The sequence below is a fragment of the Patagioenas fasciata genome, chromosome 18 (assembly GCF_037038585.1).
Source record: "Patagioenas fasciata isolate bPatFas1 chromosome 18, bPatFas1.hap1, whole genome shotgun sequence".
Taxonomy (NCBI): domain Eukaryota; kingdom Metazoa; phylum Chordata; class Aves; order Columbiformes; family Columbidae; genus Patagioenas; species Patagioenas fasciata.
Window position 1 is genome coordinate 11,986,419 of NC_092537.1, and position 13,345 is coordinate 11,999,763.

General features: G+C 48.1%; 1 protein-coding gene across 24 annotated transcripts in view; it reads right to left on the bottom strand.

Moving 5' to 3' along the window:
• Positions 1–774: 774 nt before the first annotated feature.
• The window catches only part of LOC136109475 (dynein axonemal heavy chain 9), a 195,468-nt gene continuing 182,897 nt past the window's right edge, over positions 775–13,345 (bottom strand). For all 24 annotated transcript variants that reach the window (XM_071816490.1, XM_071816503.1, XM_071816491.1 and 21 more), the window contains 2 exons: positions 7,981–8,370; positions 775–1,627 (listed from right to left, as the gene is read on the bottom strand). In XM_071816490.1, coding sequence (XP_071672591.1) covers positions 1,400–1,627; positions 7,981–8,370 — 618 coding nt within the window. In that variant the 3' untranslated portion in view covers positions 775–1,399. The remainder of the gene's footprint in view (positions 1,628–7,980; positions 8,371–13,345) is intronic.

A 13,345-nucleotide genomic window follows, 5' to 3' on the forward strand; every position in this document is an offset into this window, starting at 1 on the left:
CAGAGTGGGCTCAGTAAGTAATCCCCAGATACCCTTTGTGGTTTGTACATGAGTGTCTTGCCCATCTTCCTCCGAAGATCTGCTCCACCATCCTGAGCACTGCACATGCATCACAGCTGCCAACAGACCATCTGGTGCTGCTGCTGCTGCTCGTCCCAGGTGCAAAAACAGCATCACACAATCACAGAATATTTAGGGTTGGATTGAAGGGACCTCTGCAGATCCCCAGTCCAAGCCCTGCTCACGCAGGGTCACAGAGCAGATCACACAGGTGGGTCCAGGCAGGTTTCAATGTCTCAGAGAAGGAGACTCCACACCCGCTCTGGGCAGCCTGGGCCAGGCTCTGGCACCTCCCAGCAAACAAGTTTCTGCTCATGTTCAGATGGAGCCTCCTGTGTTTCAGTCTGTGCCCGCTGCCCCTCACCCTGGCGCTGGGCACCAGTGAACAGAGTCTGGTCCATCCTCTGACACCCACCCTGAGATATTGATCCCATTGATCAGATCCCTCTCAGCTTCTCTTCTCCAGCTCAACAGCCCCAGCTCTCTTAGTTTCTCGTCACAAGAAAGATGCTCCAGACCCCTCCCCATCTTTGCACCCCGGATGCACACCCCAGTCTCCCCTCTCTGTCCTTTCTGCTCTAGAAACACATTAGCTCTCACCCACTTCATTGCTAATCATGAATACAACTACCCAAACAGGTGTGTTTGCCCCCCTGACCCTGCATGCACTCTCCACACAGGGAGCGAGCAGGTGATACAGACCTCCAGGTAATCTTTAGAGACTAGCGCAGGAATAATGATTTTTATTAGCAAATTCTATCACCATGAAACATTCTTCTTAATTAACCCCTATGTTGCATTTCTCTGTTGATTACATTTAGTACATTGGATATTAGTGCTGTTTTCACTATTTCTAGAATTTACAGGAATGTTAGCAAGAAAAAGTTTATCTTCACCACACCTACTGATTATACTTACAACAAATAAACATTTGTATAGAAAAGAATAAGGTCTGGAGAATTTCACAGGTCACCGGACTATCTAAGGATTCTGGAGAAGGCAACTGACTTCAAAACCACTTTGGATGATGAAAGAGAAATAAACCTTAGATTCAGATTCGAGCTTAGCACTCTCTGGGTGTGGAAGACCTGGTGGTGGGATTTTTCCCAGATTTTCCAGTGCAGCACAACAGGAATTACAGAACATTGATTTACAGCAGTCAAGAGCCTGGTTCATGTGTCCCTCTGCACCTCTGTCACCTCCTTGCGGGCCATATTTAGGCTGTGTGCCCAGCAGTCAGAGAGATGGATCTTGGGTTCAATTGCAGGATATTATTTCTTTAAATTGTCTAAGAAAGACATCATTAGGGACTCATAAATGAAGCCCTCTGCTGCTGAGCCTAGATCTGGAGCAGCAATGCCACACCAGCGAGCACCCACTTGGAGGGATTTTCTCTAGTTTTCAGGTTAAAAGTCCACACGTATGTTGGCCCCCTCTGGCGTGTTTTGTACACAGGACACCGGTACGTACTGCGGATATCCTGTTTGTCAGCAGGAATGGCTTTGATGAAAATAACAGGCATCGCTGGGGTTAGCTCCTTGAGCCTTGCCTCTGCAATTATCCCGGCCTACAAAGGAAAGAAGACAAAGTCTTACTCAGATTTCCACGATACCCATCAGCTGTACCCCAGGACGCACGATCCTCTGTAATGTTTGCACCAGCTGATTGTTTTGGAGAGGTGCAAACGTCTTTCCTGAGATCATGATGGTGGATGAGTCTTTTTGAGGTACGGAGGGTCTGGATCAAACACCAAGTGTAGCTTCTCCCAAGGATACAAGTTCCTGCTCTCATCAGATGCTCAAACCCACACACACCTGAGCAGGCCATTACAGGAGAACGATGTTCCTGGCTATGTCCAGCCACATCATCCTCGTGGAGCTCATACTCAAGAGCAGAACCAGCTCATGGGAAGTGTTGCTTGTGCTGGGACCAGCTGTGACACCTGAGCAGGGCTCTGGATGGAGATGCTCACTTGAGAAAAGCCTCAAAGGCACCAAGCCACTGTCCCACTACGCCACCAGAATTTGAGCATGACCTGGGATCCACCTGTCTGGGCAATGAACGCACACAGCATTTTGTGTGGCCACAAAAGGCACCACAGGCCTTTCCACACCAGCAAGGGGGATTCCAAGAGATTGTTTCTAAGGGAATATTGTCATTTAATAACAAGTCCATATTATTCGCTCCAAAGCAACACTGAGCAGGCTGCCTGACCCGGGAGAAGGAGAGTTCCGCTGACAGGGCATGAAATGAACGGCTTGTTTCTCTAACTTGGGTCTCTCTGGAAACTTATGTTTCTCTTTCTGACAATAAAATGCCCCCCACATCAATCCATTTCCAGGAAAGCCTGCAGAATCACTTAATGGTGGTGAGAGAGACCAAATTAAAACAAATATAGAAACGGAAATAAAACTTCTCAGTGTTAAAGAAACTGCCTCTCACTGTGGCTTAGCCTCACATACCGTTATTATTTCAAATGCTTTTAGATCAGAGTTGTAGGATGAGATTCAACCTCTCCAACAGTCTATTTAGCTCTGCAAATGAGTGAAGAAAAGTAATCTCTCTCGCAACACATCTCAGTCTGCTGTACTAATGTACTAATGCCATCTGTTACACTACGCTATGATAAATCCAACACTGATGTAGGATTTTATATTTCCAATGTGCTGAACAAACATTAAATAATTCTTATAATACCTTGCAAGAAAGCTATTTATCAAACATTATTATGCACTCTTTTTAAATCCGTATCTTCCATTTTTGAGGCTGGATTTTGATCAGATCACTCTTTCTTTTTCCTGCTGACAATTTTTCAAATCGAATTTCCAAGTATATTCTACCTATTTCTGGGTTAACAAGAGTTGAAATATTCCTGAGGCATCTCTATGGAATACATCATTTTGTTATGTCTGGGCTGATTTGCATTTGCATTTTTTATGGCTCTCATCATCAGAAATTAATTCTACTCCGAAAGCAATTTTCCCTGACTACCGGCACAGCACACCTGGTAAAAAGCCACCGTTGTGCACCCAGAGAGCCCAGGCCTCTGATCCTAAAGAATTCCTCACTCCTGCTTGTCCTGCTTCTCAACAGACAATCTGAAGAGTGAACATATTGTGCTGCCACATATTGATGGGTCCAAAGACACAAAGCAGTTGTCACAAGCCAGGGATGCTCACAGACGGGCCCAAATAGATACACGGTCAGGAAATATCCCCCCATTCAGCTGCTTTTTGGGGTGTTTAGGGCAACAAAGATGCTGAAGGGAGTGGAGCATCTCCCGTGTGAGGAAAGGCTGAGGGAGCTGGAGCTCTGGAGCTGGAGAAGAGGACACTGAGGGGGGACTCATTCATGGGGATCAATATGGAAAGGGGGAGTGTCAGGAGGATGGAGCCAGGCTCTTCTGGGTGACAACCAGTGACAGGACAAGGGGGAATGGGTGCAAAGTGGAACACAGGAGGTTCCACTTAAATATGAGAAGAAACAGTAAGGGTATCAGAACACTGGACCAGGCTGCCCAGGGAGGTTGTGGAGTCTCCTTCTCTGCAGACATTCAAACCCGCCTGGACACCTTCCTGTGGAACCTCAGCTGGGTGTTCCTGCTCCAGGGGGGATTGCACTGGATGAGCTTTCCAGCTCCCTTCAACCCCTCACATCCTGGGATTCTGTGTTACCAGTACAGGCACCCCTTCACCACAGCTAATTTGGGGTCAGTTGGCTTAGAAACCTTCAGCAGAGAATCACAGAATCATTTTGGTTGGAACAGACCCTTAAGATCAAGTCCAACCATAACCAAACTCTAGCACTAACCCGTGTCCCTAAAAATCTCATCTCTACGTCTGTTCAGCCCCTCCAGGGACAGTGGCTCCAGCACTGCCCTGGGCAGCCTGTTCCACAGCAAGGCCGGGCTGTCTTTCAGGTAGAGTTGCCGCTCTTTGCAGGGAAGGGGGGCTGAGGATCTGACCAGCAGGTAACATCGCTCCAAGGCTGCACAGAGATCAGTAGAGTCAGTGGCTTCAACTGGACATGGGGAACGAGAAGAAGAGCTGTCCAAGGAGCACACAGTGAAGACGACCTAATGATGTGCTGTCCAGTGAACACAAATGAGAGAGGAATTTTTATTACTGAGTAGTTTAAGAGTTGAGATACAGATGGAAAAGGGTTTTCCAAGTTGTTAATTTTTGAAAACAGCTATAAGTAAGAGACTGGATGTTGACAGCACAATTTACAAGTGTCCCCTTCAAGGCTCCATTGTAACTGTACCACTGGAGACCTCACCTTGAGCCACATCCTACTCGCGCCCTCATAGCTCCCAAATACACGGGCATTACTGACAGCTGACATCTGCAGGAAAAGGCTTCACCTGATGTCCCAGCTCCCCACTCTGGGAAATATTTCCATTGGATTTGATGTACCTGGTGCCTCTGCAGAAGAAGGTGGCAAGCTGTGATATTTAGGACTGGACCAGCAGAACTGGGCTGTGCCAGGTCTGCATTGCAAACTGATGCTCTTTTCATCTGCATCCACTGCTGGGAGGATCTCAGATAAAAATGAGCGGCATGGAAGTGTTCCCAAAGATCTCGAGCTACTTGAACTGTCAAATAAACGTTACCGTTGCTCACCACACTGATCTGCCCTTCTAAGCCTCTCTGCTGGTTTAAGACTGGTGCTTTACACAGGCCTAGCTTTAAAAAGGACACAGAGACCACGGCTCGTGTGGCTTGAAGGAGGCACGATACGCTGTGCACAGACGGTGCATCTCGTCCAAGGACACAGTGCTGTGCTGTCCACACCTGGCAAAGCTTCGGTGGCGCGTGTGCTGCCAAACCCACCTCTGCCCATGTCCCGTCACGCTCCAGGACCCGCGGTGAGGAGCAGGTCACACACTTGGCCTCAAATTCTCCATTGCTGGGAGCAAGAGAGCCAGGAATCAGTTTGCCATCTCCTGTGGCTTGAGAGAAAATGTCCCATAGTGTCACCAAACTATCTCTCACCGAGTCCTACTGACTTCAACAGTGCTACAGCAACACATCATTTGGACCCGAAAGAATCCATTTGGTTTCATTTCATCTAATAGCTGCCTGTTGTTTTGTAATAGATGTTTTATAAATATAAGACACCCAAGGGCAAACATAAATGTTTAAATAAATAGAAAAATGTGAGTAGCAGAACATAGAGGGAATTTTGCATTTTTGGAGGCGCAATCTAAATGTGAAATATTCTTTTAAAAGTGGAGGTGATCCCCAGAGAAGTTCTTATAAACATGAACTGCTGTTCATATCAGAGGATTAATTTGGAAGGAGTATACAACCCAAAAGAACTGTGCACCTGGTTTAAAAATCCTGCATCCATTAATAGAGCTGCTGCTCACTGCATTACAGGTAGAATGAATAGTTCCACTAGGTGGAAATGATATTTCAGTGTGAGCAGCAACACATGAAAATAAATATTCTTTTCCTTTCTGAAATAAATGGAAGCAGGATACCCAGAGATTATGAATGGTTCTGTAAAAGTAATTGCTCCGTATCTTTCAATCACAAGGAAAATGTTACCAGAAAAACACATTTACTGAAGTCTGGATGGTCTCTGAAGACAAACCTCATTGCTGAACGCAATCACCTGCACACGTTATCAAAGGGATGCAGAGGGCCACGTGTTGCCAAAACGATTTCTGGCTTTGCACCATCAAAAATTCTCTCTCATCACTTCCACTGCCACTCGGGGATGGGTGAAACCTGGGCAGAACTCGGCCATTTTGACCAGGATATTGTATTTTCTAGCAATGGTGGCAACGATGGTAAAGGAACACTTAACAGCAGTCACTGGAATTTGTGTTTAATGGAGTACTCTGCATTCAAGACCAGGGATTTTTGTAAACTTTCTCTGTACTGTTGTGTCCAGCTGATTCGTTTCAGCTTAAAACGTCAGGTTTTGAGGGTAACCGAAATGCAGTGTTCCCTGCACTGAGGGGCTGTGGTCCCCAAGAGCCGCAAGGGCTTTTGTTCGGCAGCAACACCAAGGGCTTGAACAAGAGACCAGGCAGGGAACTGTAGCATCAAGTCTTAGGAAACGGGCTGGACTGGTCTGGGTTCTGCCGCTGTGACTGTCAGCGGAGCCAAACCCGTGGAGGCAGGAGATCCGACCTTATACCCACGTGAGATCATCACTGAAGTCTTCTGACAGAGCCTTTGCCCACATTCCTGACTGCCTGTGGCTCTCCAGACCCAACGTGCACGTCAAGCCATTTCCGGTGAGAAGATGGCCTGGAGCTTTGACCTTCCCAAGGATTTGTGATAAAAGGCACTGGCTGCCATCAGTCAGTGAGATCAAAGCTTTGCCTAATTTCCTATCTTTTGTGGAATACTACTGCAGAGAAAGAGCTGAAAAATCAGCGAAGAATATTAGATCTGGCTGGGATACGGTGTATAACAGGCAAGGTCTCTCTCCTCAGCATCCTGTCACCAAGCCCCGCAACGGATAAAGGAGGATCATGAGGGTTAAGATCCCCAAAGAGTTGCCTCAGAAATAAAAGCCTCTTCTTGGGAGAGGGTAAACGTGACACAGATAAGTTGTGGGTGACCCACTTTGATCAGCCTTCCCTCTCTCACAGATCGCGGGCAGCAGGAGCATCTCACCGGCTGCACAGAGCACGAGCTGCAGGAATCACCGTCATTGAATCCTCACACGCAGCACGAACTGGGAGTCGTGGTGCCACAGGCCAGGCAAACCGAAGGCCCAAGCCCCATTGGGATTTGTCAGCCTAAGGACTCTGGCTCCACAGACCGCACTCCTGACAGCTGACAGCTGTCAGAAGGAACGGCAGGGACAATCGTGCTCCTCTGGGACGCTGCTCTGAGCGGTGCGCTGCGAGAGGAGCGCTGACAGCAGCCCTTCAGCTGCCCGGTTGGTGGGTACGGTTCTTGCCTTACCTGCCCTGAGACTGGCTGTGCTGGAGCTGAAAGGTTCTGGGCCACATCCAGATGGGGAAAGAAGAAGAGCAAGAGCCACTGACACTCTTCTGTTTGTCCAGGATCAGCCCATCCCCGCCCATGCTGAGTTTGCACCCTGAGCCACATTGACCATACAGGTTAGACCTTCACTAAAGCTCTATTTGGCACCCTAAGTGGGGGCGCTAAAGGATGTGATTAATTTTTCTCACAGACCCTACCTATGCAGATGACATTCTGCAGCACCTGATGGTAGAAAGACAGTGATCAGGATTTGGCACATCCCACCTATTCATCTCTGGGGACACAAAGATGTAGGACAAGAGGAAACGGCCTCAAGTTGCACCAGGGAAGGCTCAGATTGGATATTAGGAAACATTTATTCACAGAAAGGGTTGTGAAGTGTTGGAACAGGCTGCCCAGGACAGTGGTGGAATCACCATCCCTGAAGGGGTTGAACAGACGTATAGATGAGGTTCTCAGGGACATAGGTTAGTGCCAGATTTAGGTTATAGTTGGAGTCAATGATCTTAAGGGTCTCTTCCAACCAAAATGATTCTATGATTTGACTAAATCAACAAGGACCCCATGTTTTCTGCCTGTAGTAACACCATGAGTACTGACCACAGTTTAGTCAATGTACACCGCAGTTGAGATTCATGTTGTCAAAAGTACCTGTTCAAGTTGGCTGCCCTGAACTCCCTTCAGAGCTGTGGAACAGACAACTCCAAGGTGGGATTCACCTGACCAGCTTGGGTACCCACTCCAGGCTGCAGAGGAGAGGCTCATCTTTCACATCTTTACCATTCCTGAAGAGTCAGCTCAAATTGCTATTTTAGATGAGCACCTGGCTGGGCTGAGAAGTTCCCCAGAGCACAATAACAAGCAATAAGGGTATAACATAATAATATATATGCAATATATATGTAATACGTAATATTCTCTCTCAACAGAAGAGCCTTGGTGAGCTCACCTGTGCATCCCAGCGCGCACCCTCCATGAACAAACCGTGGACATACGCCCCTTCCCGAGGAGGACTGGCAAAATCTTCTCTGTTCTTTTTTGTCACGTCACACTGCAAGGTCATCTTGTCCAAAGGCCACTTGTTCTTTCGGGCTGTGGACTGCATGATGGCTGTCAGGAAAGACTGGGGATTGAAGAATCCAGCAAGCCACACGGTGGAGGGTAAGGAAAAGTCTCCTGTCCAGGCCTCCAGCTCCTTGATGCGAGTAAGCAGGTCAGCAAACCATGTGCCCAGGCTGGCCGTGGAAGGGTAAGCCCTCTTTATCCAGGACTCGGGCACTGTGTCCAAGAAAAGGGCATTCTGCAGATTCTCCATGTCACTTGTCATGGTCAGTTCACCCTGAGTGAGAAAGGATATAATTAGCACTGGTAATCATTTAACCTGAACAAAGCCTCCTTGAAAGCAGAAGCTAGGAAGTGTGGAAGAGCAAGACACCCTACAGGGTCACTAGTGTTCACATACTGTGAATTTCATCAGGAGTTTTGTCTTTCAGGAACACCTTATCTTACATATTCCTGCATTCTCATCTTCCCTTCCATAAAAACACTGCTTGGAGGAAAAGCTGTGCAACAGAGTGACAGCGAGCATGGGCATCCTCAGTTGTCCCAGGGCTTTTTCTATTTTCTCTCATTGACTGAAGATCATAGGGCAGATTTTCAGAGGTGAAAAACTCTTCTCACGCTGCCAGGGCAGGATCCTGGAGTCTCTGATGATTTACTCCCAAACTCTCCAAATGTTTGTTGTGTTGAGTGCTGTCCCCCTCCTCTCCTCCACTTCCCCTCACTCCCTCCACTATTACTTTGCAGCGTAAGATTTTCTTTTTGACTTCACATGCCTGCAAATGTAATCACAGTTTCTTTCACAGCAGGGAAACACACAACACATTAAGATATGATTCAGCCAAGTGAGATATAGAGAGAGGTTTGGCTTTTCCTTTATCCAGCAATTAATTATTTTTAAAGCATTTAGAAACCTGTATCGGTTTCTCCCAGGCAGGAGAAGAGCTGGAACATCACTGCAGGGCCAAAAAGGGTTTCTGCACAGCAATCCCAGCATCCCTCTTCAGCTGCTCTGCAGAGGGTCCCCAGTGCCTGCTAGTCTAAAATTAAGAAAATTCCTGCTGTATCAAGCTGAAATTACATTGAATCTAAGCAAGAGATGCCAGGATGGCATTAATCACAGAATCCCAGAATGTCAGGGGTTGAAGGGACCTGGAAAGCTCCTCCAGTGCAATCCCCCCATGGAGCAGGAACACCCAGCTGAGGTTCCACAGGAAGGTGTCCAGGCGGGTTTGAATGTCTGCAGAGAAGGAGACTCCACAACCCCCCTGGGCAGCCTGGGCCAGGCTCTGCCACCCTCACCATGAAGAAATTTCCTCTCATATTTAAGTGGAACCTCTTGTGTTACAGTTTCAACCCATTGCCCCTTGTCCTATCACTTGGTTGTCACCAAGAAGAGCCTGGCTCCATCCTCCTGACACTCCCCCTTTCCATATTGATCCCCATGAATGAGTCACCCCTCAGTCTCCTCTTGTCCAGCTCCAGAGCCCCAGCTCCCTCAGCCTTTCCTCACACGGGAGATGCTCCACTCCCTTCAGCATCTTGGTGGCTGCGCTGGACTCTCTGCAGCAGTTCCCTGTCCTTCTGGAACTGAGGGGCCACAACTGGACACAATATTCCAGGTGTGGTCTCCCCAGGGCAGAGTAGAGGGGCAGGAGAACCTCTCTGACCTACTGACCACCCCCAAATTAATGCTGAAAGGACAGTTAAGAGAAGCTGTTAAAAGATGCAAAAGTTTTTGCAGCAGGTTGCACAGAGGAGCACACGGACAGGGCTCACAAGCCCTGCCCAGGGTGGCGGGCACTGCTCAGCAATGACGGTGACATGTCATGGTGCATTGTCCCCAGCACCATCTACAGCAAGTGTCCCTGGCACAGCAGAGGCCTCAGCCCAGCCCAAGCTCCTGACAGAGCCTGCAGCTCACCACGTCCCCTGTAGATCTGCAGCTACAGAAGAGGTTCAATACCCAGGTAAGAGACGAGGGGTTGGGAACTCTGTCCATCAAAGCATCCATGCTGATGGAGCCACACAGCAGCGCAGGAGGGATCAATGAGTGCCAGTAGCAGGTGACTCCCTTCTGCAGAGGACAGAGACCCCCATCTGCCAACCTGTCTTGCTCTCTGGGGACATTTGCTGCATGGAAGTTTGGATCCAGGACACCACTGAAAGACTGCTGACTACTATCCCCTTGCACTCTTCCACAGGGCCACCAATGATATCCAAAGATGGGGGTGCTGCTGTTCAAAGGGATCTGAACAGGCTGGACAATTGAGCTGGGAAGAACCTCATAGAGTTCAACAGAGGGAAATGCCAGTTCTTGCACCTGAACAGGAATAACCCCACGCAGCAGCACATGCTGGGGACCAACGTCCTGGAAAGCGGTTGCAGGAAAGGGCCTGGGAGTCCTGGTGGAGAGCAGCTGAGCACGAGTCAGCAACGTGTCCCTGCAGCAAGGCCACCCGGGCTGCACTGGGAGCAGCGTTGCCGGCAGGTTAGCGGCAGCGAGTGCCCAGCACTGGTGAGGCCACAGCCGGCATGCTGGGTCCTGTGCTGGGCTTGTTCAGCCTCAAGAAAAGATGGCTCAGGGAGGATATTTTTGATATCTATAAATATCTGATGGTAGCAAGTAAAGAAGATGGAGTCAGACTCTTCTCAGTGGTGTCCGGTGACAGGACAAGAGGCAATGGGCACAACTTATACCACAGGACACGCAGGTACAAACAGACCACTTCCAGAACAACTCATCTGTGATCCTGTGACACTCAGGCCAAGCAATCTTCAAAGACAAAAACTTGCAAATCCGGGCTCAGCTTCTACAGGTACATAACGCCCTTCGCAATTTAAATCTGTGCATGCCTTGTGCTCAGCTAGAGGGGTACAACACACCATAGCATTTTGGAGACTTATAATTAATATTGATCACAGGTTTCCACTATAAATACTTATATTTGTCCCCTTCTCATATTGCCAAAATTCATCTGACTTACAATCTCTCTTTGCCTCTGGCTGCGTGTTTTTGGAAAGATTAACTGAAATCAGCGGAGTTGTTGCTGAGAATGAGGGCGAGGGAATTGGGTCAGTCTGTTCACATTAAGAAATCCCAACTGTTCTTTCACAGGGCTTCAGTGCCTCCAGCCATGGGGTCAGCAGAGGTGCCCTTTACTGGGGCCACAAAAATCTATGAAGCTTTAGCAAAAGCTGAAATCTGCTTAAAGCAACCCCAACACATGTTTAGCAATGCTTGTCAGAGTTCAGCAGCTAAAAATCTCTGCCGTTTATTCCTGCGCTGACTGTGCCCCGGAGAGCTCTGATCTGCAGATGACACCGACAGGCGACAGTAGGACAGATCGCAGCTGGACACCCAGGAGACCATGGGACAGCAGCAACCAGCATCCTTGTTGGTGGCCTGTGCTGCATCTGCCACTAACAAACGGCAGTGGGCTGAGTGACCAAGACTTATGGCAAACGAGTATTCGGCACTCTTGAGTTAGCAACAATTTTCACAGAATCCCAGAATGTCAGGGACTGGAAGGGACCTGGAAAGCTCATCCAGTGCAATCCCCCCATGGAGCAGGAACACCCAGCTGAGGTTCCACAGGAAGGGGTCCAGGCGGGTTTGAATGTCTGCAGAGAAGGAGACTCCACAACCTCCCTGGGCAGCCTGGGCCAGGCTCTGCCACCCTCACTGGGAACAAGTTTCTTCTCAAATTTAAGCGAAACCTCCTGTGTTCCAGTTTGTACCCATTGCCCTTTGTCCTATCATTGGTTGTTCTGCAAACTGACCCGAGCTTGGAAGACAACTTGTCATCGGAGCGGGGAGCCTCTGAGCTGACCACGCTGCTGCCAATGCTACAGTGGGATGCCAGCTCCAACAAAGGGCTGCAATGCCATCCACCCTCCACACCACGTCTTATCAAAGGAGGGAAGGCCGTCAGCTGAATCCAGGCACTGGAAACAGCCATTCTAGCACATCTGGGCTTTTAACAACACTTTTTTTTCCCCCCCTTTTTGTTTCTGTGAAATTTTCCAAACATCCACAATAATATTGCCTGACACTAAGCAAGGGCAGTAGATGTGTCTCCACAGCACCCATCAGTTCAAACTGGAGCTTCGCAAGCCCCCGCAGCCCTGGGATCACCGCTCAGAGTTGCCCCCCAGAGATCAGCGGCTTCCCATGCAGAAATCCCCTCCCTGGCAAATATTCATCTCTCAACAGGATGGATGGGTACAAGGCGTTATTAAACCTCTGCTCCAAAGCTGACTTGCTAAAAGTAGTAAACTTTTGAAGGCAGCAAGTATCTGAACCTGCTGGGTTTCCCCATTGAGGACAAATTTCTGGTGGACAGAGAAAATCATGCATACAAAGGCTTTAAGGTGTTTTTTTGTTTAAACAGTCTTGAAGTTAAAAGCAAGAAATAGGGTTAAATGAAAAGGTGGAAGCAGGACTATTTGCAATTAGTCCTAAAACACACAACTATAACCACTTTTCAAAATACGTCACCTTCTGTCATTTCACGTGAGCAGTGACCAGGTGTCTGCCACTAAATAATCTTATTATTTCTTTTCAATTATTTTACATCTGTAGGAAATCCCAAAATTATGGGTTACCTGGTAAAAGGTCTTTAAACTCCTGGGTGATTTCAAGCACAAGAATCCAACACAAACTAAAGATTTCTCATTTTGGTATTTGCCATGAAGTGACAAAGAAACAAAAGGCAGCGCATGCCCCATGCATTTCTTCTTAAGCCGTTTCACTTTATCTATAACACACTTTAAGACAATGTACTGACCCACATATAAAGCTCACACAACAGAAAACCATGTCGTTGTCTCATCAGAGGTTCTATGAGCTGCCCAAGGCTGCTGATGACTTGACCTCATCAGGGGCAGTTGCCGCAGGTTTCTATTGAATAACTTCTACTGAAGCACTGGTGTGACCACGCATGGCAAACAAACCTCCGAGGGAAAAAGTCCTGCACTGGCCACAGCAGGACGCTGAGAACCATGGGGCCTTCTAACAGTGACACTCAAGGGGTTTGCACACTGGGAAAGGGTTTAAAGTGAGTGAAAAGATTGCAAAACGTGTGCGAGCAGTCACATTGATTTAAAGACGTAACTCTCATGATCGTATATCCTGTCTGGTTTTATTTCCAGGAAACAAATGAATTAGCAAATGTAAATCTCAGGAAGGCTTAAGAAAAGCAATTTTTAAAGCCTGCACACTCAAGCAATATGTGCTGGAATCTCCTGTGAGG